Source organism: Lepisma saccharinum, chromosome 14, assembly GCF_977018435.1.
Source record: "Lepisma saccharinum chromosome 14, izLepSacc3.1, whole genome shotgun sequence".
In the NCBI taxonomy this organism is placed as follows: domain Eukaryota; kingdom Metazoa; phylum Arthropoda; class Insecta; order Zygentoma; family Lepismatidae; genus Lepisma; species Lepisma saccharinum.
The window spans coordinates 67696418-67723321 of NC_139242.1; the positions used below are offsets into that span (position 1 = coordinate 67696418).

General features: G+C 38.1%; 2 protein-coding genes across 3 annotated transcripts in view; both read right to left on the reverse strand.

Annotated features, from left to right (window-relative positions):
• LOC145998982 (cyclic GMP-AMP synthase-like receptor) lies at positions 1 to 25741 on the reverse strand. 2 transcript variants are annotated; one of them, XM_083135831.1, is made up of 2 exons: positions 25624 to 25728; positions 1 to 1300 (listed from the first exon to the last, which is right to left on the reverse strand). In XM_083135831.1, the coding sequence occupies exon 2, from the start codon at positions 1253 to 1255 to the stop codon at positions 176 to 178; it is 1080 nt and encodes a 359-aa protein (XP_082991957.1). In that variant the 5' UTR covers positions 1256 to 1300; positions 25624 to 25728; the 3' UTR covers positions 1 to 175. The 2 variants fall into 2 exon arrangements, with proteins under 2 accessions (XP_082991957.1, XP_082991956.1); XM_083135830.1 differs by lacking the exon at positions 1 to 1300 and adding an exon at positions 12053 to 14006 and having other exon boundaries at positions 25624 to 25741.
• The window catches only part of LOC145998983 (cyclic GMP-AMP synthase-like receptor), a 109399-nt gene that overhangs the window by 23871 nt on the left and 58624 nt on the right, over positions 1 to 26904 (reverse strand). The gene's annotated exons all lie outside the window — the stretch shown is intronic.

Genomic DNA, 26904 nt, shown 5'->3' on the forward strand with positions numbered 1-26904 from the left:
TTTAAATAATCAACTCAGTCATTTCTTTCCGCGAGAAAAAGTAAAGGGTAATAACTGAAAATTAACTCCTAATCTTGTTAATAGTTACTTGAAGAAGTAACCGAGTTACAGTTACAAGTAACTCGTTACTTTGAAACACTGAACTCTGTTTCCAGAGTTGAAAGTAAGCGAGTATTTACAAGTCATTTACAAAGTAACTTTTAGTGGTCAGTGCATTACATTCAATGTTTTCGATAATATTGTTCAACTGGTGTTTGATTGTGTTAATCCTTTCAAGGGATATTCTGTCCAGCATGTTGAGCCTCTCGTCCCAAAAGAAAGGCAAGTTCCGTTTGAACAAATACTCCTGGAAGACACGTAGCATGTGAAGGAAGACAACGGCCATTCCTTGCTTCCAGAAGTCATAGTCTTGCTTCTCCACCTCCAGGAAGAACATGTTCTTGATGAAGAAGCTCTTGATTTCTTTCCACCCCTGCACGTCCCTCAGTTGCTTCATGAAACGAAGAACAGGTTTCAGATAATAGTGATGGTGCAGTATCTTCCTCTCCTGGTCGTGGAAGTCGAGCACCCAGTCTGTGTCGCCAGGTGATTGATTTGGTCTTGGCTTCGGGAGAAGGAAGAATCTTTTCTTGCTTGTTTCGAACCACGATTCTGGTTGCTTAATCGGTGGTTTAGGCCACTGGTCCTTGGGAATCACCAGAGCAGGCACGACGTCGATGTCGTACCATATATTCTTCCTGATACTGAGAGTGCAAGCTGGACCGGACATGCGAAAGTTATTCGGGCATTCTTCAACTTCAGGTAATGCTCTGGACATCAGACTCTGAAACCATTGTCGAAAGAGATCTTGCTTCAGACACCCTTCCTGTCCTAGCCACCCTTCTAAGGTATCCCTATACCTCCTCCACTTACTCTCCTTCATCCCTTCGGAGTTCCAGACTCGAAGTTTGGCAGAAGCAGATCGCGAACTCTGGTTTTCCAGCTCGAAGTCCACGTTTCGAAGCTTCATCGCGATGCAAACGTCGAACTCGTCCGGTTTGTCCACAATGAGGTCGTCGTAGTAGCTTCCGGACCAGTAGATCGAATGGTAGATTGTTCTGAACATAGGGCTCAGTTTCTTCATGACGTTCACCAGCTTCTCTATCATCCTCTGATGGTCTTTCACATTCTTCTGTGTTTGGATGTGATTGGGTTTCACATGCTCCGTATGGATCCACTGAAGTTCTTTTTCTAGTGATGGCTTTGCACGACCCATTGTAGAGTGCCCTCGGTTACTCTTTTGATTTGCACACACCAACACCTAGAAGAAACAATGAGGCGTTTAATGACTTATTGGGGATTCATCCAGGAACAAACAGCCCCTTCATAACTACACTCAGATGCCACCACTCTATCAGGCTAGCCGAAGACTCTGGTACAACCAACGTTCCAGAAGTCAGGCCCATTCCCAAAGGGAGCCATGCATCCCCCGAGCTATGAAATACAACGTGTCCGAATTGAAACCCCATAATGTCAAGTGTATGTAACTCCACATGTACTTGATATATCCAAATGAATTAAACATCAATGAATATGCATAGTCATAAAGTTTCTGTGAGTAAAGTAGTAATTAGTACATTTCTACATGCGCCCCACGAGTAGTACGGAGAATGTCCAGTGTAACTTATTTAGCCAAAGTGACAACTATGGAACAACTTCATGAGAGAATTACAGTAGCCATTTGGACAGTCACACCAAACATGCTACAGGCAACCTTGCGGGAAATCGAGTATAGGCTGCACATCCTCCGTGCGACTAGTGTGGCGCAATGTAAAAAATGTACTAATTACTACTTTACTTACAGAAACTTTATGACAATGTATATTCATTGATGTATAATTCATTTGTATACATCGAGTACATGTGTAGGTACATACATTAGGACGTTTCAATTCGGACACCCTTTATATTTATGTGAACCTATAAAAAAAAACTCCTAAAATAACATTGAGGATGTTCCAGACATTGCAATAATTTTGATTTTGTTCTTTCATAAATAAATGGCTTGTTTGTGGACAAAGGCAGTATCCAGAAGTCCAAAGTCTTCAATATTTGGTGCTATTGATGGAAGGGAACCAGAGGTCTCGATTTCGCCGAGCTAGTCCATTCTTCTTAACACCTGTCCCGACATTTTTTCGAACGGCAGTCGTAATGCGAAAATGCCCCACATTTTGTGTTGTTGTTGTTGTTTAACTCACATTCAGACATGTTATTCATTATAAGTATCATTGCTAAAACGCTTATATTGCTTGCTAAAATTGCTTATAATATTCATGGATGTTCGGCGGTGCTAGTGTGACTATATTACGAGAAAATTTGAGAATATTGTTTAATTTGCGAAGAGCGGAATACATTACTATTCGAATACTTCTTAGATTTGAATGTAAACAAAAAGCACCAAGCTGCACGCCCTGCGACAGCCTTTGTCTGTAAGGACTGTGCTGTTGATTGTCAGGTGTGTTGGGGGGTGCTTTTTGTAGAGTCTAGGTGATACTACCACATGTAACAGAATTTCGGATCTTCCATTTTCTCACATGTTTTGGATCTGTCCATCTTTAAAAACAAAAAAAAAATCCGTGGTATGAGCCTGCCAAGGGCTCTAGTATTTTCGTTAACTCTGTTAAATGCAAGTATAAACAAAGACATTGTTGTGTCAGTGTGTCAAGACTTCTTTATTTTCCTTCGCCCAATTTTGCTTCATTATATAGATTTAATTGCAGAGATTTATAAAATATCTATATAATTTCATATTAGTTATATAGATGTTAAAGTGGGATTAAGGCAGTTTCGGTATTCGAGTTGACATGGCCAGTTTGGAGTTGCGACAAAAGATTTAATTTTTGCTACTTTGTGCTGCTTTTCTTCCGTTTTTGGCTAATCGCGACGATGAGGACGAGTTGTGATGATATGAAATTGATGATGGTACACTCACAAAGAACACCAATGCCAGGATTCGAACCCGGGACGGGGACTCCTGGCGTTGTAGCGCTCTGTGCTAACCACTCCGCCACAGAGGTTGGTGCCACAAAAAAAAAGTATTGATTCATTGATTTGCTGTTTTAAGTCCACTTTATGCACAGTAAGGCTAATCGGGACTGGGCCTACAGTTTAAAGTGGGATCCGAACCACTATGTGCCTCCACCGGGTATCGAACCAGGGACCCCTTGATTACAAGACAACGACGCTACCACTGCGCCATCGGAGAGGCCCAAAAAAAAACAAAGTATTACTTTTAGTTACGTCTTTACTTACACATTGTAGTTGTTGGTTTTTTTATCAATTTCATTCTATGTTATACTCGCAGTAGAAATACCACAAATACGGGTAGACAACAGCTGATATTTACAGCATTAGTCTTCCAGGACATTATAACCTAATGGAATTAAAGGCTGTAAAGAAATATCCCGAAATGTTATTATTTACAGTTGGCAAGCCTAGTCAGCAGACATCAATTCGGAAAAATAAATATCTTCATATGATTAATCACGACAGAACAAAAAGAATGCGAAAGCATCTTTTATCAGCATGATAGTGCATGAAAAAAACAATAGATCTTTATCACAGGATACGTCTTGAGATAAAACTCAGATTGCGCAAATAATTTTAATATGAATGCATTATCTAGTTCATTCACCTCTCTTGTCCTTAAAAGAAGAAAACATATTAATTAGATGTAGAACTGATAGTCATACTGCACAAGAACGCGAAATACAGAAATAAGATACTTTAGGACACACGGAATTATAAAAATAAAATGAGTTTTTGTTCTAAGTCCACTTTATGCGCATATAGGCTAATCGGGACTGGACCTGCAGTTTAAAGAGGGATATGAACTACTATTTACCTCCACCGGTATCGAACACGGGACCCCTTGACATAAAAATGAAATGAAGAAAGTAATTTGTATTAGTAGCAGTGGCGTATACTGCGTCAAAGGTCTGGGCTATCTCACTATGTCACAAGGTCCTAGGCTATGAATAGAAATCAGGTTGCCAAACCATAAGAAATCAGGTTGCCAACTCATATGAAATCAGGTTGCCAACTCATATGAAATCAGGTTGCCAACTCACAAGAAATCAGGTTGCCAACTCATAGGAAATCAGGTTACCAACTCATAAGAAATCAGGTGGCCAACTCATAAGAAATTACGTGGCCAACTCATAAGAAATTAGGTTGCCAACTCATAAGAAATTAGGTTGCCAACTCATAAGAAATTAGGTTGCCAACTCATGGGAAATCAGGTTGCCAACTCACAAGAAATCAGGTTGCCAACTCCAGAATCACCATCATCATCTGAGTGATATGAATAATTTTATTTACAATTTCTGATCGATTTTTCTCCTGTATTTTAATATCTCAGGCTTCGCAGATAGCCTAGAATATATGATCCTGATTAGTAGGTTAGACCACGGCATTACGGATCGACCTAAAGTTATCGCTGTCTCCTCCCCCACGCTTTCGGCACCCAATCGCCGCTACGGATTTCCAATGTATGAGCAATTTATTCTGCAAACACATAGAGGTAATACGGCTAACGAATAGTGTGTGGGAGTGTTAATAACAAGAAATTTGCTAGAGAGCGAAGTTGTATCGTTCAGTTCCGTAGTTGGAACTTTCGTCGGCTTGAAAATACTCTTCTTTTTTTTTAGCATAATATTGTTAAATAACGGTGATAAGATTCGTCTACACTAAATTTCTAAGTGAGAGTATCACAATTGACCCCCTTGCTCCCCCGTGCGCACGCCTATGAATGCAAGTACAAGCGCCCCCCGTCCCTGGGACGGGTTTCGAGAAGGGAAATAAAGGTCTTTGCAGATTTTTATGACGATGTGTTTCACACAAGAGGGAACATACCGAACCTTGGATAAAGTTTCCAAAGTTCCGGGGGACGACAGCTCTGGCACAAAGAATGATATTAGGGTACCCTTACGCAACCGTAACGGTTTATGACAGGATATCGGTAGAAAGTTAGGGTCGCTGTCCTTTCTCGGCAGATTTTGACCGACGGCATGACACACACTTGCCAAAAATGGACACATAGTTATGCGTCACAAGAAATTCAAACGTGTTATGGGGGAAATTTTCTTTTCACAACATATTTTCACAGCAATAACGTTGACTGTTGGCTATTTCTATGCCTTGTTTCCTCCGTTTGAAATGTAGCATGTTGATAACTAGGGCTCGGATAATTATGCATTTAGCATATTGCATATGCAAATGCATATTTAAGAATTTTGAACTACGTAAAAATGCATATTTTATATGCAGGTGCATATTTGTATGAAAATAAGTTGATGTGCATATTTTTGTACCCACACCCAACGCCGAGCATATACTGTATTTATTTTTCATCTCGCTTCTCTTCTCTTTTCTTTATCTCTTATGTCTTTCTTCTTTTCTTTTCCTGGATTGTGTGAAATGTGGCAAGTACAGTACGTCATTCTCACCTCAACAATCGACTAAGCTGGCAACGTCGCGTATAAGTTTCTTATCGCAAATGGACAACGTGTAGATGATCTGGAACTTGATGTGTCTGACATCATTGCCCTAAAATACAGTCCACTTGTATCTTGCGAAGTGTAACGTGTGTTTGTATTCTAGCTGAAAACAGGAGTTTCAAGTTCGAAAATTTGAGATATGTTGTTATCAAATGCAATCATGATCTTTATCTGTAGTGTATTGTGTTTCATTTAACGCAGAACCATATTAATTGAAAATAATCTGTGTAGCGAATGAGCATTCAGAATAATGCATATTCATTGCCTGGCATGTAATCTTTCATAGTTTGTAACATACAGCATTTATAAATTAAACAGGTTTTTAAGGTGCATATTTAAGTGCATATTTTACACATTTTAGTGCATATTTTGCGTTTTTTTAGTGCATAACTATCCGAGCCCTAGTGATAACCAATGGAGCTGCATCGCTAATATAGGTTTCTTTTTAATTCCTTTCCTCTATTCGAATGTAATCACACATTCGAAAGAAATGAATGAATAAACGATTCAGTAACATTAAACTTCCGAAGCGCAAGGCCCCTCAAAACGTGAGGCCCTGTGTGCTAGCGAAATTAGCTGAAATGGTAAAAGAGAACCTTTCGGTAAAATTCGAGTCAGGTAAAGTATGACGGTTCGTGCATCCATGTTGCCTCAAAGCATCTTATTTCGCAAGCCCAGCAATTTCCTCATTGTACTTCAATATAGAACAAGCATGCAAATTCGAACTTTTCAAAACTTTCTATATTTACTTTGACAAATCCATTAGCTTGCGAAACTACCGTCATGTAACGCAGGGTGGTAAGCACTAATCTCTAGGTATAATATGAGATACTTCTTGCGTTGTTGATATAACTTGATAAAAACTTTTTGAATAGAATTCAAGAAAACGTAGTTTTTAGATCACCACTTTATATTTTGACTTTGGAACTCACCAAAGAATAAGATTTACCCCACTTACTGAAATAATCGCATCATTTAAATTTAATAGAACATATCACAGTTAGGCTAAAATTGAACAAGGGGTGTATGAATTATATTGTTTTTTATTAATTTCTAAATAACATCCAGATCAAGGATTAAATCGGTGTACTAATGTTTACAAAACAAAAGTTGAATCCGTAATTAGTAAAGTATGAATTGTAACAAAAATACTTTATACTCTTTTAGAATAAACATTCACTCATTTACCACTAAGAGCTCTTCAATATCCTTTACCCATAATATTACGCTCAGTTCTGGCCAGAAACTTTACAAGACTTTTGTATCATGTATATAAAAAATTACGTGCTCTTTATTGAGATACAAAATTTCTTTCAATACAGTTAAATATTTACCCTGCTTTAGTTTTCAAATACTTTATGTTGCCCATATAATATGTTCTCGCGAGAATTAATTCAAAAGTACCCTATTACTTGTAGAACGTCGACCGTTAACAACTAGAAATTCCTTGAATCGTCGGCGTTATAATGATGTACATCCACTGGTGTAAAGATGACCACGGAAGGAATGAGTTTCCCACTATCACCGTAGCAAGAATTAAAAAGAGGCCTTACCTCACGAACAGCACTTCATTGCTTGGTATGGACACTTACGTTTTTTACGTTTAGGGGAGAATTTCCCATTCATCCATAAACAAGGCAATCTTCCACCGAAGAAATTCTATTTCCCGCAGACTTTTGGGAAAAATGGCTGCTTCTAATGTAGGAATACTGTTCTTGTATTCCTCCAAACACCAATCACTAAACCACTTAATTATCAGAACGCGTCACTTTTTCCACTCGACGCTAATTCAAATATCGATGCAGGCCTTACATTTTGCCTGTCGCCTCACACGCTCCGTGCAAAAGACTGAACTCCAAGAAACTAATAGGGTGACCAGATATTTGTTGACCAAAAAGAGTATAGTCGATAGGTTGAAGGTGCGCATGCATTTTGCTCTTTCACGGGGTCCGCAGAAATCCCGCACGACTTCTTGACAGTCTAATTAACCTGGAAATTATGCAAAATTAAAACTTCCTTTTTATTTCACACTAATTTTGCACAAAACACTAGCCTATATTTTGTGACTACATAATATCTATTTTAATATTCTGATGCAATTCTTGAATATTCTAAAGCAAATTTCTTGGTATGTTGATGCATATAATTGGAGGAGAATATTTACACACCAATATTGATCAATATTTTGAATAAATTTTAATTATTGCAATTTTCAAGTATAGGTATCGGTATCAATGGGAATCGGTAAGAGTATCGGCATCTGTATCGGTTCAAAGTGGTATCGACTCAGCCCTAATCATTATCATTAAATTCCAATGAATTTGAAATATGTTTTGCTTGTTGATGGAATATGAAAATGACACTTGAAATTGTTCATAGGAAATTCTTGAGTCAAGGAGTAAATACTTCAGTTTGTTGACATCTTGACGTTTTCCGTTCTGTGGATTTTAAGGCATTTTTACGCGTAAAATAATGAATGAAATTAAATAGCAAGGAAAGGAGTATATTTGGGGATTTTTGCAAATTGAAAAGAGTATAGAGTATATGAACCTCTAAAAGAGTATAATACTCTTAAAAAGAGTATGTCTGGTCACCCTAAAGTAATCATTATTTTTTCTTCCCATTTCGCTACTGCTTCACAAACACACATTTTTATCACCAAAACCAAAGTTTTCTTTTATCCTTTCCAACAACAATAAGCAACAATTTCGTAAAAGAAACATTGCACTGAGAAACATGCTTTGAGCTATTGTTAGAATGCAGAAGTTGTTTACTGCATGCCCAACAATCCATTATTTTGTGCTTCAACGCAAAATACAGAACTAGTGTTCAACCATGAGAGCAAATCTGGTACATTTGTACTTACACGTACATATGCACTGAAAAACTGAGTAAAGCGAAAACTATAGATTCCAGAATGATAAAAATGTTAACAATTAATACAATTATTCTTATACTCCCTCTGTCCCATAATTATAGTCCGGTATGCCAAAATGGTGACTTTTTATTTATGTTCTTTTGGATACTTGATCGGCAAATTTGTACTGATCCTTGAGTAATAACGTTGTATGGCTCATTCTCGTGTTTAATTTTCTTCTGTATACACCAATGTCACAGTTTGCCTATCGGACAATTATTATGGGACAACAAACAAAAGTGTACCGGACAATAATTATGGGACAGAGGGAGTATTGATATCGCCAGAAATTACATTTGGTGATAAAAGAAGAAAATATCTGATTCCATTTTATCCCGATTCACCGATCACATGATAAAATTTATTATCCTGAATCCTGATAAGTAGCTGAGCTGATGATCATGCGTACAAGGAATATTTTGCTATTGACGTTCAACTGCTGTAGTTGTTAAATTATTATTTTTTTGGTTTAAGAAACCATTACTTACTTTTCAGTTATCTGATGATTCTTGTATAATTTTTATTAATCAATTAATAAAGGATTTATGAGTTGTGGCTTCAATAACAATTGGTATGAAGCTGTGATTTGCTCCGTAGATTTCTGAGCACTGCCCAAAGAAGAGTCCAATTCATTGGTATCAAGAGGATACCATATTTCTGTCCTGTCCCCCTCGAGCTGAGACGCTAAGCATGTCTATGTTTAGATTCACAAGTTAAACCTAGGAGTCATCACAATGTCAAGAAGACACACTTTATGAAACTTGTATTACAGAAAGAGGTGTTTAACAATAGTATGAAAAGAAATCCTTTCCTACGTTTAAAAGTACTGCAGTTTTGGACAGGTTTTTGTAGTCATTCTACACATATAAAAAAAAATGATGATTACAGAGTGCTCGCTTCCTAGCGAAAAAGTGGGGTATATTTACAAACAGTTAGGGGGAAAAGAAGTGTTCCACAGAGACGGGATAAGGAAGAAGAATAAGTGTTAGTTTAAGTGAGAACAGTTAAAACTACCAGAACTGCTATTTAACATCTATACGGAATGTAATGGAAAGTGTAGTCTGTAAGGAAAATCATAGTTGTGTAATGCGAGTAGATGTAGTGCGCACAGCCGATGGCTCGCACATGAGATGTGCAATAAAATACTTGCTTCTGACATGTGTCACTTTTTGGCCTGCCGCGTGTCACTTCGGTCTGAAAATTCCCTTAAGTGTACCATGGGTAAAGAGTGGTGTGGATGGAACCCAGAAAAACAACAAGGCAGGTTCCATAAACTACCTAGTAATAGGTAATGAACAATTTGTAATTTACGTATTGTAAATTAATTGTTCTCACTATACAGTGTACAAAATGTTTGATAGTTTAACCCACTTTCGCTAATAAGAATTTATGATGTCTCCCACTTTTAACTTTTGTTGGCATGATATGATGCATTACTTTTACGAGACGAGACGAGACGATATGTCGTCTCGTCTCATAGCCAACACTAGACCTCACTAAAAATGTGCGACATAAAATGATACTGAGAAAATGACGTTCATATGAAGATAAAGGCTAGAAAAATGCAACAAAACTGAAGTACAGTTGAATGCAGACGGTGTCTGAGATTGGGCGCACTCCGCCATACGTCATCCACCCGTTTACCATATTAGGAGTGCGAAATAATAATTAATATATAGGGCCATATTTGAGGTCCAGGCACGTCAAACTTCTTGATTTGGATCAAATGTGTTATATCAACAGTTCTTTGCAATTTCATTGAATTTGCAATTATGCATTTCAAGTTTGCACGTTTCCCTAAAATATCCATTTTTTAAGTATGCAGTAAAGAGCTGCATTTGTTTTTTTTTCCACAGAGGTGCAATATTATAGCCTATGCATAGGGACATTGAATTTTCGCGATGCGCGAAATGTGAAAAAAAGATGCAATTTTGAACATTCTGCACGTAATTACACCCCCAATGATGAAATATGCATGAGTTTTATTCGCGAAGTAATGCGAAATGTGTGCTTTTCCACGAAATGAACGCTTTTTCGCGAAATAACCGTGGAATATCATCAAATTATGTAGAAAACAAGCAAAAACCGGCAATCGAGGTTGTGCGCGCAAACTGTCAATTTGTAACGAAACGTTTGCCTAAAGTTTCCTACCACTTGGAGCTGAAAAACGTTTTATCTTCGATCACATCAGGAAGACGCTGCAAATTGGGATTTCCCATGTACATAATCTCAGTTCGAAATCTTCGCTCCCTGTCAAGCTGCATTCCTTTCTTCCCCCGAATTTCCACTCAACTTCCAGTTTCATTGAACTTGCTAGCTGTAGCAGTCTGTTCCCGCACATCAAGGGAAACAATGGTGTCATTTGCATTCAGTCATGAATTAATTTTGTTTATCATCATGTGATTTTCAATATGTGTTTGTGTATGTGCAGTAGTGATTATTTTATTTGATGGACAGCAAGGATATCATTTAAATACATACAATGAATAAATCACTTGAGATATGCAATTTAGAAATGAAGTGATTTTGTGTTGATGTTTTCTTTTTGGTTCGACAGCTAAGTACTTGTGTATGTGTACAGTATATAAAAATGAAGTAATTTATCAATTTACAGCTCTTTTGTATGATGTTTCCTCTCATGATGAAAAAGTGTGTGCCAATTTTTTTTTCCACCGCTGTTATATACCGCTGATATAACATTTGATTTACCGCTCTCCTCAGCTTTTATTTACCATAAATTTGTCTCCCCAATAATGACCAACCAGAGATACAATTTAAAACCATGCAATGCAGAGGTTATGTTAAGTGTACACTTTAACTGATAAAAGGTAGGTGCAGACTACTTAACTTTGAATTTTATTTACCGCTTTTCCAACGAAATGATCTTTTTTCACCGCTTTTATATACCGAAATTGTAACTTTTTAAATGCGAAATTCATGAATTTTATTTACCATAAATCAGTGTCCCTACCTATGCATAATTGATTATGAACTGTATTGTGTGAAGTTACCCGTTCCTGAAAGTTGGAAGAAATATCTACACTTTTCAGTGATTTTTTTGTTATAATACGATACAAAATAATGCTTATTCAAAAATGGATACTTGAAGCTTTCCAATGAGGTCTCCTATTAAGTACAATTTTACAAGACGTAAACAGAGGGCTCAATATTTTTGATGTGGAGAGTAAGCAAGAAATATAATGAGAATGAGGATGAAATTATAGGAAGTGATAGATAATCTAAGGAAGAAGGAAATTGAAAAATAAAGTTTAAAAGAAGGAAAGAAATAGGTAAACTGGAGGAGAAAGATTAAGAGGAAAACAAGAAGAAACTGTGAGATCGAAAGGAAGAGATGGACAGGCAGATGGAGAAAGAGATGAAAAAAAGAGAAAGGATGAGAGAGGTTAAGAAGGAAAGAAAGAGAAAATTGTAAAAGAGAATAACAGAGAATGCCACTCGAAGCAAAACTACCTGAAAATATTCTTACACCTTTGAGCCCACACAGAAAAAAAAAATATCTGGGAGCGCCACTATAATTCTTGATCCTCTTCTACATCAGTTTCAACACAAGGGAAATTGTGAAATATTAATTCTCAACAATACTTTATTTCTTTATTATTCTATGGTTTACACATATAAATTGTTTCAGATATGAAGAATAAAACATGTGCTTGATCATTCTAAAGTTACAAGTAGATAGTTTTAACACATTTTACCTTACCAACATTATCAATTATTAATTAGGAAAGTCCAATTCAAGATTGCCAATTCTACTTATGCATAATTATGCATAAATGTGTAATTATAGTCTACGTAAGATTTAGGAACATGATTCCAATCACGAAACTAATAATTAAAATGCTATATGCCGACAAAATGCATTAACTTCAAGGTTGTGAGCTAGACGTCAGTCGCTAACGCAAATAGCTATCACCTTAAGCAGCAACTGTCAATCGAAAGCAAAAAAAAAAAAAAATATCCGGTAATAAATTAAGCGTATACGACGAACATACATTACTGCTCCTTTTAGGACCACAAGGAATAAACACGAGACTAAATTAACTTAAAACATTCAGTGAAACGTTTCTTGTAAAGTGAAGCCCTTTGTTAATACAGCTAAATTCAATGATTGAGTGTGTAAGAAACATAAATTGATTGATCTAAAGCATTCTTTCAGGTTGCTACCCAAATATTAATTCCCGCTCATAGTAACGATTAGTTATAGCCCCAATTTTAAGAATAACTCGGTTATTATTTTCCTTCCATGAGAAAACGTAAAGAGAAATTACCATAAAAGTAACTCCTAATCTTGTTACTTACTTACTTACTTACTTGAAAATGTAACCGACTTACAAGTAACGCGATAGTTTCAAACATTGAACATCGTTTCTAGAAGAAATGCTCCTTTGGAAATAAGAGAGTTTTTACATGTCATTTACAAGATAATCCTCAGCTGTACTGGGATCACCTTCAATGTCGTTGATAATGCTGTTCACCTGGCGTCTGATGGCGTTAATCCTATTAGTGGGTATCCCTTCCAGCATGTTGAGCCGTTCGTCCCAAAAGAAAGGCAGGTTCCGTTTGAACAAATACTTGCGGAAGACACGTAGCATGCGAAGAAAGACAACGGCCATTCCTTGCTTCCAGAAGTCATCGTCTTGCTTCTCCACCTCCAGGAAGAACATGTTCTTAATGAAGAAGCTCTTGATTTCTTTCCACCCCTGCACGTCCCTCAGTTGCTTCATGAGACGAAGAGCAGGTTTCAAATAATAACGATCGTTCAGCATCTTCCTCTCCTGGTCGTGAAAGTCCAGCAGCCAGTCTGTCTCGCCCGGTGATTGATTTCGTCTTGGCTTCGGGAGAAGGAAGAATCTTTCCTCGCTTGTTTCGAACCACGATTCTGGTTGCCTAATCGGTGGTTCAGGCCACTGGTCCTCGGGAATCACCAGAGCAGGCACGACGTCGATGTCGTACCATATATTCCGTCTCCTTATACTGAGAGTGCAAGCTGGACCGGTCATGCGAAAGTTATTCGGGCATTCTTCAACTTCAGATAATGCTCTGGACATCAGACTCTGAAACCATTGTCGAAAGAGATCTTGCTTCAGACACCCTCCCTGTCCTAGCCACCCTTCCAAGGTCTCCTTGTAGCTCTTCCACTTCCTCCTAGTCATCCCTTCGGAGTTCCAGACTCGAAGTTTGGCAGAGGCGGATCGCGAACTCTGGTTTTCCAGCTCGAAGCGCACGTTTTGGAGATCCATCGCGATGCAAACGTCGAACTCGTCCGGTTTATCCACGATGAGGTCGTCGTAGTAGCTTCCGGACCAGTAGATCGAATGGTAGATGGTGCTGAACACGGAATCAAGTTCCAACATGGCGTTCACCAATTTCTGTATCATCCTTTGCTGGTCTTTCACATTCTTCTGTGTTTGGTTGTGGTTGGGTATCACGTGCTCCGTATGGATCCGCTGAAGTTCTTCTTCCAGTGACGATTCTTCCGAATACATTGTAAAATTCTGGATGCTACTGTTTTGCTTTGCAGACCCCAACACCTAGAAGAAACGATAAGGCGTTGTATGACTTATTGGGGACAACAGTGCCTTCATAATTTCAACATGGTCAAGCATAAAGGATTTAAAGTATCAGAATAATTACTATTTTTGCAAATGTGCTCGCTGAGAAAGCTGTATACTGTTATTAATCCTCTAAGAGATTTTTTGCATTCATATGTATCTGCACTCGAGGCGCCACATTTCCCCCCCGTATCCTCTCAATACAACAAGATCATGAAAGATGAAAAGATTCTCACAGGCTATCTAGCAGGTGAGTTGTGGAAAAGGATCCAAGCTCTCCAAAGCTTGGAATCTTTTCCACAACTCACCTGGTCGATAGCCCGAGAGAATCCTTTTCATCAATCGTCGCCAGGAAAGCTTGAAGACTTGCTTCACGATCATCAGTGCCTGTGGTGTACTCTCCAGAGTGATGAAATAATGTGGAATAATGACATCGATGAAATTATGAATATGCATAAAGATCATTGAACAATTCATTCAAACCAAAGGGAGATGGCAAAAATGCAGGGGTTTCGTTTAATAGTCTTATTTCCTGCGTTACTAAAAGTCAATTCAAATTGTGTGTTACAGTACCAACAAAATATAATATTAAATGCATATTTATTAAAAGTTGAAGATTTTTTATTATTATTCATTAAGATTTGACAGGCCGGGATTCTAATCTAAGACCCTGGCGTCGTAGCACCACTCCCGTCACGGAGGTCGATTTTACATAGGTTTGTCCCTTTTTTGGTCTCGTCTCGTCTAGAGAAGAATAGAAGGCCTGGCCTTGTTCTCGTTTCAATATTTACAATGCCGCCTCGATCTCGTCTCGCTATACCATTCCTTAGGGAGCTTATCTCTAACCTTCAGAAATAAATAGAACATTAAACAAATTAGCCGTTCTATAACAGAATGAGGCAATTTTGATTTAGGCTACTTTTTCGAGTATATTTTGCTCTAGTTTGACAACACAAGACTCTAAGATAGTAAGTCTCATTCATCTCTCGATATGATTTCAGTTTTAAAACGATTTGTCTCGTTTAGATACCATAAATAGCCTATATCCACGCAATAGACTACTTTACGATATACACACATAAGTCTAGGCCTATATCTAGCGCAGGTCCGCCGAAGGAGGGTCGGGGAGGAGAAAGACAGTTGTGGATGGGGTTTCCAACAGGGCCCTGGAAAAGCTAGTAAAAAGTCAACTGTTTGTAGTTTTCTGCTTGAACAAAATTTTGAGTTCAAAGGCTCAATACAAAGACCAAGATAAATCTATGACGCTCTAACACTAACGATTAGGACTATGGTGCACATTAAAATACCATAAAATACTCTACAAAAATTTAATAATGACCTTAAATCCGTAAAAAAAAATATTCTATGAAATTTCTAAAATGCGCTCTTACAACAAACTTGCATGCTCACCAGTCCTGTACTGCAATGCACTACTAGCATACGTAAGTTGTCAAAGCAAAGCGACGGCTGTTATGACGCCGAGTTTGCCATTACTTCGTGGTTTTATATTATTATTATTATTATTAGTATTATACAGTTAATAATTCATACATATATATTCATAAATATATTAATGCCTTCAGCCAATTTTCTAATATCGCCGCCTTTATAATCAAAATTATACACATACCTACAAGTATGAATACCGGCAAATTTAAGCAATTTACATAGTTTCAACATTAATCGTTTCATTTGCTTTTAAATATTCTAAAGATTGTTGTAAGTTTAATTTTAATCAAGTTAGTGAAGCCTAAGTTAATAATTTCTGAGTTAAATTCCTTATATCTATTTGTTGTTTCATGTTTCTGGCAAACGCCGTTCGTTTCTCTTATATTTTGAAAGCCATTGTTGATTTATTTAAACTCTTGTGGTGTGAGAAGATCACGCGCTTTTCATTCCATTGTTGCCACCACATACCTAAATTCACTGTGCCAGATTACTGTACATTTCTAATATATTACTGTTGGCTTTTATCAAACTTCCTAGTATTAAAAGGTTATTGTGTCTGGTAACACTGTATAACTGAGGTGTTTTCGCCTTCCAGAAAAACGGTTAGTAGTTGCGCGGAGAGATTTGAAGTAGCAAGAGGTGCTTCGCGTTACGGGAAATATAGGCTCACGCATCTCGTGCTGTACCGTTCGAAAGTATTTGAATTGTAATTTTAGTCTTACATGATATACGTGCGTGTCTATAATAAACGTAAAGTTGAACATATTCCGGTTTTCCTTTATTTCGAAAGTGTATTTCGTACTTGTGGATACCTTCATCAGGAGGACAACCTCGTGGGTTGTCATTGGACTTCACCTGTGGATCCAAGGGGAAGGAACACAGTAACTTAGCCCGAACCCTGGGATTATCCAGCATGCTCTGCTGAGCTTATAAGGTGCACCGCCACGCGGGACGTAGCACGGCCAATTGTCTCTTAACAAAGACTTGAACATTGCACCAGCTTGCAAATCTCCTGGTAGTACTGAAGTAGTAAAATGTTTTCCAGACAAAACATCAGAAACCTTCATTTTTGTTCAAAGCCAGAATCATTTTTCTTGACTATTTCCTTTCCCACTTTCGTATGAACTTTTTCTAAGTAACTTGTCAATTTTCCACTACGTCTCTTTGTTCAATGAGGAAGGATTTACCAAATTTCCTAAACTAAAACTAAAGCTTAGTTCTGAAACTTTCGTACTTGCAAGAAACAAGTGGGAAGAAAATAAACAAAAACGCTAAGAAAAGTGCTTTTTTTCTCATGAAACATGAAAAAACAACATACTGTTTCTAAACTTGTTTAAAATGCACTAAAATGCCACGAAACTCCCTAAAAATGCAATATCCGGCCAAATCGAGAAAAAATGCATGAAAAATGCTTCGTTTGGTTCCTTTTCTCATGAAACCTACTGACATCTAACAGCAAAGTATTGAGTTTTCCAAGACAAAAAGATGCAAATGCATAAAAAATCTAGCCTTACTATAATGTTATTAAAAAGTTTTGTTTCGAAGCCATTTGCAAATATAGTTAGTTACAACACTATCATGTTTTTATCAACAATATAAGTTGCACGTCTCTCTCCGAATATTTACATGCAATATTTCAAAATGGCCGAATAAGGATTCACTGTGAATATTGCTTACTCAATTTCAGCTTACACAGTATCGATCTTTAAATTGATAGCTTTACGGCCTCATGAATCTTTTTGCAGAATCGAACTAGTTTATGGATAAGTGAATTAAGCGTCTGTATCTCCGTTATATTCAAGCAAAATGTCTTATTTGGTTCTTCAAATTAAAATATATTTAGTACATCTTCATTCATAGAGTTACTAAAGCACATTTTCTGACATTCACTTCTTTATATTAGAAAATCAATAATAAATATATATGGACCATAGAAATTTATACTAACACATTTATGATAAAGCCTCCAATCGAATCGAAAACTGCTAAATAGGATCCACTAGTTCTCAAAAGGAAAAAAAGAGCTTTGACTGATATATTTTGCAAGTGACCTTTCCTATCCCCTCACTCCAATACCATCGTCATATTTTCCTAGCGTTCATTCTCTTATAGGTTTCTAAAATCCTTTCTATAAAAAAAAATCCACTTTTCTGTCTTTCCATAAAGCATAACCGTCACATTCCTTTCTATATCAACGTTTCCTTTCTTCACTATCAACCAACTTATTTCTCTTTTCATTTCTTTCAAATATATCATCTCTTTCTTTCACTCTTTCATTTTCTTAAGTATCTTTTCCGTTCTTCTCAATCAACTCCCATTTCTCTCAACTTTAATGTTCATTCTACTTTTCTCCCTAAGAGTACAAACGAATATTATTGCATATTCTTATATTGTATATTTCCTGGACTGTATTGTTGCAGATTAACGGAACTCTGAAACATGGACCCCACGGCCAGTGTGATATCCGTGGGGCTTGTGTAGTGTTGTGTTCATGTGCGTTTGTGATTGTCTTTTCATTAATTTCTTCTCGTCATAATTCATCCTCATCGTCGCGATCAGCCAAAAGTGGGGAAAAGTGACGTTAATTAAACAATCAATCATGAATATATATTTGGATAACATTTCAGACTCCAAAATCAGATGGTTCACTCTTTCAAGAAACCATTAACACATATACATACATAGGGGCGGCGATTAGGAGGGGTGAGGGGGGCAGTTGCCCCCTCCCAACTTTTAGCCACGTTTGCCCCCGCACTATGCTAAACCTTATATACAAAGGGAAATATACTGTATTTGCCCCACCGGTTTTGGAACCCAATCGCCGCCACTATATATATATATATATATATATATATATATATATATATATATATATATATATATATACCTACATACCAATAACAATATATGGACAATAAAAATCAAAATCAAACAAGAATGCAAGGCAAATATAAGTATGAAATCTAATTGTTTTATATCAATATAAAGCAAAAACTAAATAAAAATTTATACTGAATTATACTATTTTGTTATCATTTACATTTTTAACCAGTTGGTAAAGGAATTATTTAGCCATTATTTCAAATATCTGTTATATACGTATATGAAAGTAACAAATGAATAATCATTTGCTTTTATGTGTAATAACAAAATAAATATTTATGTAACACAGGGCTCGAGAAATTCCGGTCGCCATGGTGACTAAAAATTTCAGCCTGGTGACTGTGATCTTGTGCTGCAATATGTACGAAATTTTGCTTATTCTAAGTTCAAATTGCAGTACAGCGTAAGTTAGCAAATGATTTTTTTTTTATCAACATTGTGAACGTTCCATAGAGTCCGTAACAATTTCTTACCCTTTTTCACCCATCACCCCATTTCCTGCTTTCTCAAATAATTTAGCGACTTTTTTAATACTGTGATGCTCAGCATCTTATACAGAGTGTTTCAAAAGTAGCACAACCCAAATTTTGGAAATGTGTATCATGAAAACCGAAAGGGAGATTTACACCGGGTTTTTGCATTATAAAGCCTCATCCATTGAGATATTTTTCAATGCTTAAAATTATCAGTTCGCTCCATACAAAAAATTATATAAATTAATAACTGACGGAAACCAGTATTTAAATTTTTCCAGAAATGAACTTCTGAGTAAGAAAAATATGTAAGAAATTATCGAAGGGTCATAATTAGACATCTGATGACTGATGCCATGTCAGTCTGTCATTTGCGACCAATATTGGTCATGTGCAACATTTGATGAATTTTTGACTGGCGATTTTATGGGTTGAGTTAAAAGTGCCATTTTTGGTATATACATCCGTATATGTCAACACCAGCAGGTCGAAATATTGCGAACAGTTGCATGCAACATGTGTCTAAGTATTGGCTATTCATTTACGTGAAGCCCGACCCTGTGGCCGAGTGGTCAGTCTAACTGCACACGCGGCCGCGTGCAGATCGTGTTTTCGCGTTCGCTGTTTTCCGTGTGGCAGGTAAGGCAAAATACTCTTGAGTTGAATTGAGCAAGCTCTGTTTTGGAGTACGTACATGCTAAGTGAGAAAGACTAGAAGGAAGACAAACATGCCGGTACAGAGACAAAATACGTTGAAATTTATTTTTCGTAGTGTAAAATCTAGACCTACTTCGCTGGATTTACATAAGTGGTTTCATAACACGTACGGTGTGACATCGAACCAAGTTCAAAGTTTTGAAATTGATTACTATCGAAACTGTGTATTTGTGAAATTTGTAACGAAAGTTGTGGGTGAGCGATTATTAAATGATTATGGAGCCGAAGTGCCCTATTATGATGCAGACGGACGGCATAAAATAGATGTGGAATGGGCAGATCAGCAGAGTGTTTTTGTAAGTGTGCATGTAGTGCCAGACGAATTAAGCCACGATGCGATTCGTAATGTAATTAGTGAATACGGTGAAGTGCTGAACGTAAAGGAAGAGAGGTATTCAGAAGAACATATTTATAGAACACGAACGGGGCGCATTGTGTTTAAAATGGCCCTGCGGAAAGCAATCCCTTCGTACATTACCATACAAGGAGACAGGTACTGGGTAACTTATTCTGGTCAAGTACGTACGTGCAGTAGGTGTGATTTGGAGGGACATAACTTCTCAGAATGCCCCTCGCGACGACCCCGCGTTAATAGAACTGGACGAGTCCCTGTTAATTTGACCACTGGAACGACCCCTATGGTATCCCAACCTACAGTACTTCCAGTACTGACAAGACCCCAAAACTCGAATACAACATCCAGAGAAGAGGTCAATTGCCATAGATCCAACCCCCATTTCACGAATGAAACAATAGAGACACCCGCTACGGATCCAGAGCGTCAAACACAGTTAACACCAAACGACCCAAGCCAAAAGAAGAGCACCGAAAAAGACAAAATACATAACGAACAACAAGGTGAAAGTGTAGGTGAAAATGAAGAGAGTAGCCAACCTTCCAGCTCCAACTCCAACCCCTTAACAACACTAGATGGACCTGACAAGGTACAACACACCTCAGGAATTCCCTCACAACTCGGAAATGAAGCAGACAAGAAGATAGAATTCCAGAAAGTAGACACCGGTACAGAAGGTGGATCCGGGGATGAATCGAAAACAGAGGATGAATTTCCGGCAATTACCACGGATAAAGGACAACGACGCTCTTCAAGACACAAGCGATCCAGACCACGATTCGTCCCGCCAATAAGCAAGAAGAAAAAACCCGGGGGAGCTCTGCCTCAACATCCACAGGTATCTGGGGAGTCCTGAGTCCACACCCATGGGTATCTGCACTAACAGAAGAGAGGAAGGAGTGACCACCCCTAGTGTAGTATCCAAAGATATTTGTCGTGTGCGTCATAGAAAAAAAGAAGAAAAATACTGCAGGTGTACATTCTATAATATTTCTTCGAGAGAGTGGAGTGGATACTGACAACACTAAACATGATTATAAACAGGTTAGTTAGAAAAAAAAAAAATTAGGCAATGTACCTAAAGGTAACAGTGTTAATAGTACTAAATTTTCCACAAACTGATTTCGTGGACTGAGTAGTAATGTTGAGGAGGTTAAGTAATTTTTGTAAGAGTGTAATGATTGTGGTTATAAGAAGGGCTTTTGATAGGGGACTGATAGGTATGATAGAGTGATCGAGTATATATTTTTTTTTGTATATATAAGTTTCTTCTTTTTGTAAAGAAGATCAACGATTTGTACCACTCTGTTCCATTTACTTGATGTGGTACTTTTGTCATCTATTGGTCTTATTGTATTGTGGTGTAAATGTCGGGTATAATGGTTACAAGGAGAGCCTTGGCAATAAGGGGGATACAGCGTCCCTGATAACATGTAGGACGATTACAATAAATATGTTTACAACACTCAGAATAGGCACGATTAACATTAACAAACTACAAAACAGGAATAAACAAGAGGCGCTGGGTGACTTTTTTATCCAGTCGTCTCTCGATATAGCCTTTCTCCAGGAAGTTCAAGTGATAAATTTTGAACTGCCCCCATCTATAGTAGTATATAATAATGCAAATTGTCAGGCAACGGGGACTGTGCTTCTCGTGAAAAATACGGTGCCCATCACTAACGTTGTGTGTCATCCTAATGGGAGAATTATATGTGCGAAAGTGGCAAATGTTTGGATATGCAATATATATGCCCCATCAGGTACAAATCAGAGATCACAGAGGAACAATTTTTTTGCGACAGATGTGGCGGCTGAACTGCAAGGTGTAAAGGAACATATCGTCTGTGGCGGCGACTTCAATTGCGTCTTGCTTCCACAACATCAACGTCCTGGTTTTGCAACATCTAATTCCCTCCAAAAATTGGTGTCTGGTTTTAAATTGGTGGACGTTTGGACAGATAAATATTTTGATAAGCAGGGGTATACTTATATTAGAGACAATTGTGCGTCCCGGCTAGACCGGTTCTATGTTACCCCGGCACTGCGTCAGAAAGTTACTTCGATTTCTCTCACCCCTACATGTTTTTCGGACCACCTGGCGGTGATAATGGCAATTAACATTGATCTTCCCTTAGTGCCTAGGGGATATGGGTATTGGAAAATGAATACGTCCATTTTGTCTGATGAGGAATTTAAACGAGCATTTCATGAGCAATGGAGATTTTGGGAGACGCATCGCCTTCGACGTACTGACATCCTTCGGTGGTGGGATGAAATCCTAAAACCGGCAGTTAAACGTTTCTGTATATCATTCTGTAAAGAGAGGTCTCGTGACTGGAATAATAAATATCACTTTTATTATCGTGTGTTGCGTGAATTAATAGAAGAAGCATCGGCAGGACGACCGGTTCATACGGAAATTAAACGTATACAAGCAATACTCTTAAATATGACCGCCCACAAACGTATGGGTGCAAAAATTCGAAGTAGACTGCCTCAGTTTGACCCTGAAGAAGCGGTGTCGATTAGTCACGTGATACAAGAACGACAAAATGCACAACGGAAACTCATTACTGAACTCGCAGATGGAGCGGGTAATAAAATCATAGCACCTAAGGACATACAACGTACAATATATGAGCATTATGTTCGGATGTTTTCGCAGCACCAACCTGCCAATTCAAATTATGATTCTGTTGTGGATGCAGTTACGGAAGTACTTTCCGATGATGATAGAACTAAGCTAGATGAGGACTTCACATTCGAAGAAGTATATAAAGCGGTGAAAGCGGCAAAGCCTTTCTCCGCCCCTGGTGTGGATGGGCTTCCTACATGCTTCTTTCAAACATTTTGGACGCTAGTGGGGCAGACTTTAACTGAGTGCGTCAACGCGGCCTTTCAGCAACATAAAATGGGCAAGACTTCCAAGACAGGTATTATAGTATTAGTACCGAAATGTGCAAAGCCGACAGAGATCACTCATTATCGCCCCATTACACTCCTGTGCAACGACTATAAAATTTTCACACGATGTATGCTTGCACGTTTAATGCCGTACTCAAGCAACTTGGTGGGGGACATGCAATATGTATATGGTGAAAATAAAAACATTTATGCAGTGTTGCAAACGCTGCGTGAAGTGGTTACCAGTAATCATAATAAGAAAAATTTAAAGGATCAAGCGCTTTTAGCTTTGGACTTCGAACGTGCATTTGATTCGCTGAACCATAATTATATGTTTCATGTTTTCCACAAAAGGGGCATACGGGGGAATTTTCTCTCAGCACTGCAAGGGCTATATAACAATGCTGAATCGAAAATACAGATTAATGGGTTTCTGACAAAATCGCTTAGCATTGTCACAGGTGTCCGACAGGGAGATCCCTTATCCATGTTGGCTTTTTGTATTTCCCTAAGTCCCCTGCTTGCCTCTTTGGAAGCACGGTTACAAGGAATAACTATTCTGTCAAAGTCGCTAAAAGTTTTAGCTTATGCGGATGATGTCAGCATTTTGGTTCAGTCACCTGTTGATGTGGACACGGTTCATAAACTAACGACGGAATTTGGGGTGTATTCAGGCCTTCACATAAATGTAAAGAAATCATGTTTGATGTTTTTAAATAATTCTCCACCACACACACCAGTTCAACACTATCCTGTTGTAAACATTGTAAAAATACTTGGTGTAGTATTTACGCCTTCTTTGCAAGGAATGATACAAGTAAATTATGATCGAGTGATTGGGAGTGTAAAAGCAGTGCTACAAATTAATAAGTTTCGAAACATTAGCTTGCAATCACGAGTCACGTTTGTTAATGTGTATGCTCTTTCGAAAGTGTGGTTTATAGCCAAAATACTTCCGATGCGAATGCTGGATGTAACAAAGCTGAAAAGTGCAGTGAACTGGTTTGTTTGGAATGGGCAGTTGTTACGTGTAAATCACGAGACCTTGTGTTTAGATAATGCTGGGGGAGGCTTGAATCTTGCACACGTGCACCACAAGAGCCAGGCGCTCCGCATTCAAGCGGACATAGAGACGATGATTCAGAGCCCTGATAGCCTTACAAGTCATGTTCTTCGAGACTGCTTGGCCCATATACAGTTGGATCCCCCCATAAACGCGACTAACCTCCCCCCCAACCTTAGGTACCTCCGTGATACCTTAGTAGAGATTTGCTATGGCTTGTTACAAACTCCTACCCTGCCTGTTCCAGTGGTGTCGCAAATGTACAGAAGAATGCGTGTAGCGTCTCAACAGGCTGTTAAGATCGTTGCAAGACACCCGGAAGGTCGTTGGCCTGTGGTGTGGAAAAATATACACGCGAGGCATCTCACAACAAGAATACGATCGGCGTGGTTCGTTATAGTGCATCAAATACTGCTGACTCGAGTGAAACTCTATGATCTGCACATGGCAGATTCATCATTATGTTTAATATGTAACGTGCCTGATAGTTTAGTGCATAAGCTCATGAATGCTTAATAGCCGCTACGTCATGGAAATATGTTGCGAAACTCGTAAGTGTCATCTGTCGTACCAATGAGAAGAATATTACAATTGATCATCTTCTGTTTCCCAATTTTAGTTATTTCCCTAAAAAGAAACAGAACAGTGTATTGTGGTTACTGGGGCAATATGCTTGGTTTGCCTCTACTTATCAGCAAGTTGACTTTCATGAACAATTTGTGCATTATTTAAGGCACACATTTCAAAATATGTCGGCAAACAAAAAGAACAATGTCTATGCGAATTTTCTAAATGTAATATATCCTAGTATGTAAAACCTGTATAGTAATCATGAAAAGTTTGTTATAATCAGATGTAAATAGTAAAGGAAATAATAAAAAAAAAAAAAAGTGGTTAGCACATCGCGCTGCGACGCCAAGGGTCCCGGGTTCGAATCCCGGTCGGGCTTTGTGAATGTCCATTCATCAATTTCATCATTTCATCACTCATCCCCATCTTCGCAAATTAGCCAAGAGGCACAAAACGCGAAGTAAAATAAACTAAATCAATCAATCAATAATTTACGTGTAAAATCGTAAATCAGGATTTTGTGCCGAAATTGGACCCTTGAGAGAATCCTAGGATGCCCTTTTGCTCACTTTCGCCGCTACTCTGCCTGTTTTTTTAAATTGATTCAGCATGGCGTATTCATTGGAGCAGTGCGTGTGCATTGCTGAAAAGTATTTTACTACTGATTCTTACACTCATGTGCAAGAGATTTTTCCAATACAAATGCCCTGCTTCTGCTGTACCTCACAAAGCAACTGTTTTACAAGCAGTCAAACACCAACAAATGATCCCACAAATTGTTTGAGTTGGTATTTATTGTTGAAAATCAGTTCTCAGATGTTTTCAGCAAATTAACACTGATTTTTAAATATAAGGTAATTGCTTTTATTTAGATAAATGCTAACAAATTTATGACCCCAATGATAGCCTACAGGATTGGTTTAGCGCAGAAAACCCAGTGTAAATATCTCGTACGATTTTCATGATATATATTTTCAAAGTTTGGATTGCGCAACTTTTGAAACACTGTATGTAGTATGCACAATTGCTAGTAGGTGGTTTCCTGGCGCCTGATTTTCAGAGCTGGCGCCTAGCTTTGAAGAAAATTTCTCGAGCACTGATGTAACATAATAATTCATGTCCAATCTTCAATAACTTCATATCCTGAACTGAACATAGTAAAATAAGTCGTGCGCTTACCTATCAGGGCTTGTTAAATGGAAGTGTCGATTCTTAGCTAACGTTGAGTCTCTGTTGCTGCAAACCAAGGCTCCCAACACTCCCGAACTGAATTCTCGCTCGCTTGCCAAGGTTAAACCCAGCTGCAACAATCACGTGACTGCAATGTTTTTCCCAGACTGCAGACCGCTGATCCTAGCTGTCGTTTGTTATCTCTAGTTTTCGATAAAAGTCCTACGTAGTCAGGCTTTGTTGAGAATGAAAAGAATGTAAAGGTTCAACACACAACAAAGAATGCTCATTGCAGGGGCGCCGACTTGTCAAAATTATTGGGGGGGCTCTGATCACTGAAATAAATTAATGAATGACTCACTCTCTCCCTTTTTTAAGTTTTGGCCTCAGTGTTCGGAATCTCATTAAAGCCCATGAATTCCTCAAAAATATCAAAATTTTTATTCACAGTTCGAATCCATGGATGGGTATGTCACAAGTTTCGTCAACCATATATTCCCGACTTTTAATAACTGCTACCACGGAGAGCAAAACAGATCTCCCTAATATGTCAATGCTCTCGTTCTGAATGTCATGTGAGAGCCATTTGTAGCCCGAACGTCCCATCCACTATCCTAGTTCATGCACATCGTCTTTTGAAACTCTTTATAGTAAAAATTTTAACAATACTCATTATTACATACTTGGTATATAGTAATAAGTCATGTGTTTTGCTGTCTCTAGTCATAGCCCCCCCAAATTGATGGTTTAGCGGTCTCAGCCCCCCAAAGTTGATGGTCTAGAACATTTCAAATGTGTATTAAAAGTTAAGTTCATGTGGCACAATTCAGAGTAAACTTTACAAGAGAAGCAAAATACTACATTAGATCCTCTCAAGCAAAATTATTTGGGGGGGGCTCTGCCCCCACATCGTTAACATTGGGGGGGGGCTTGAGCCCCCCAAGCCCCATGGAGTCTGCGCCTATGGCTCATTGTTATCGATCTTCACAGCGGCGGATTGTCGATGCTTTCTGTTGTTGACATGATAAGTTGTTTTAGGTTCTTTCTTATTTATGTGCCGTTACATTCTTTCAACATTTACTATTCCAATTCACCACGATTAAAGTAAGAATCACGAACCTTCCGACCTTCTGTAAACAACCGTCTCACTTCGAGTAACGTATCACTCCGCGCCAGCTGTTCGTGAATGACGCGGCCATCATATGCTGCTCACTCGCAACCTTTAATTTTACTTAACATGGAAAAACTTATTCTTATTTTAACTGATAATCTACACATTGAAGTATAATA

Excerpts from the sequence above, each read along its gene's own strand:
- LOC145998982 (XM_083135830.1), bottom strand. The coding sequence starts at position 13,961 with ATGTATTCGGAAGAATCGTCACTGGAAGAAGAACTTCAGCGGATCCAT.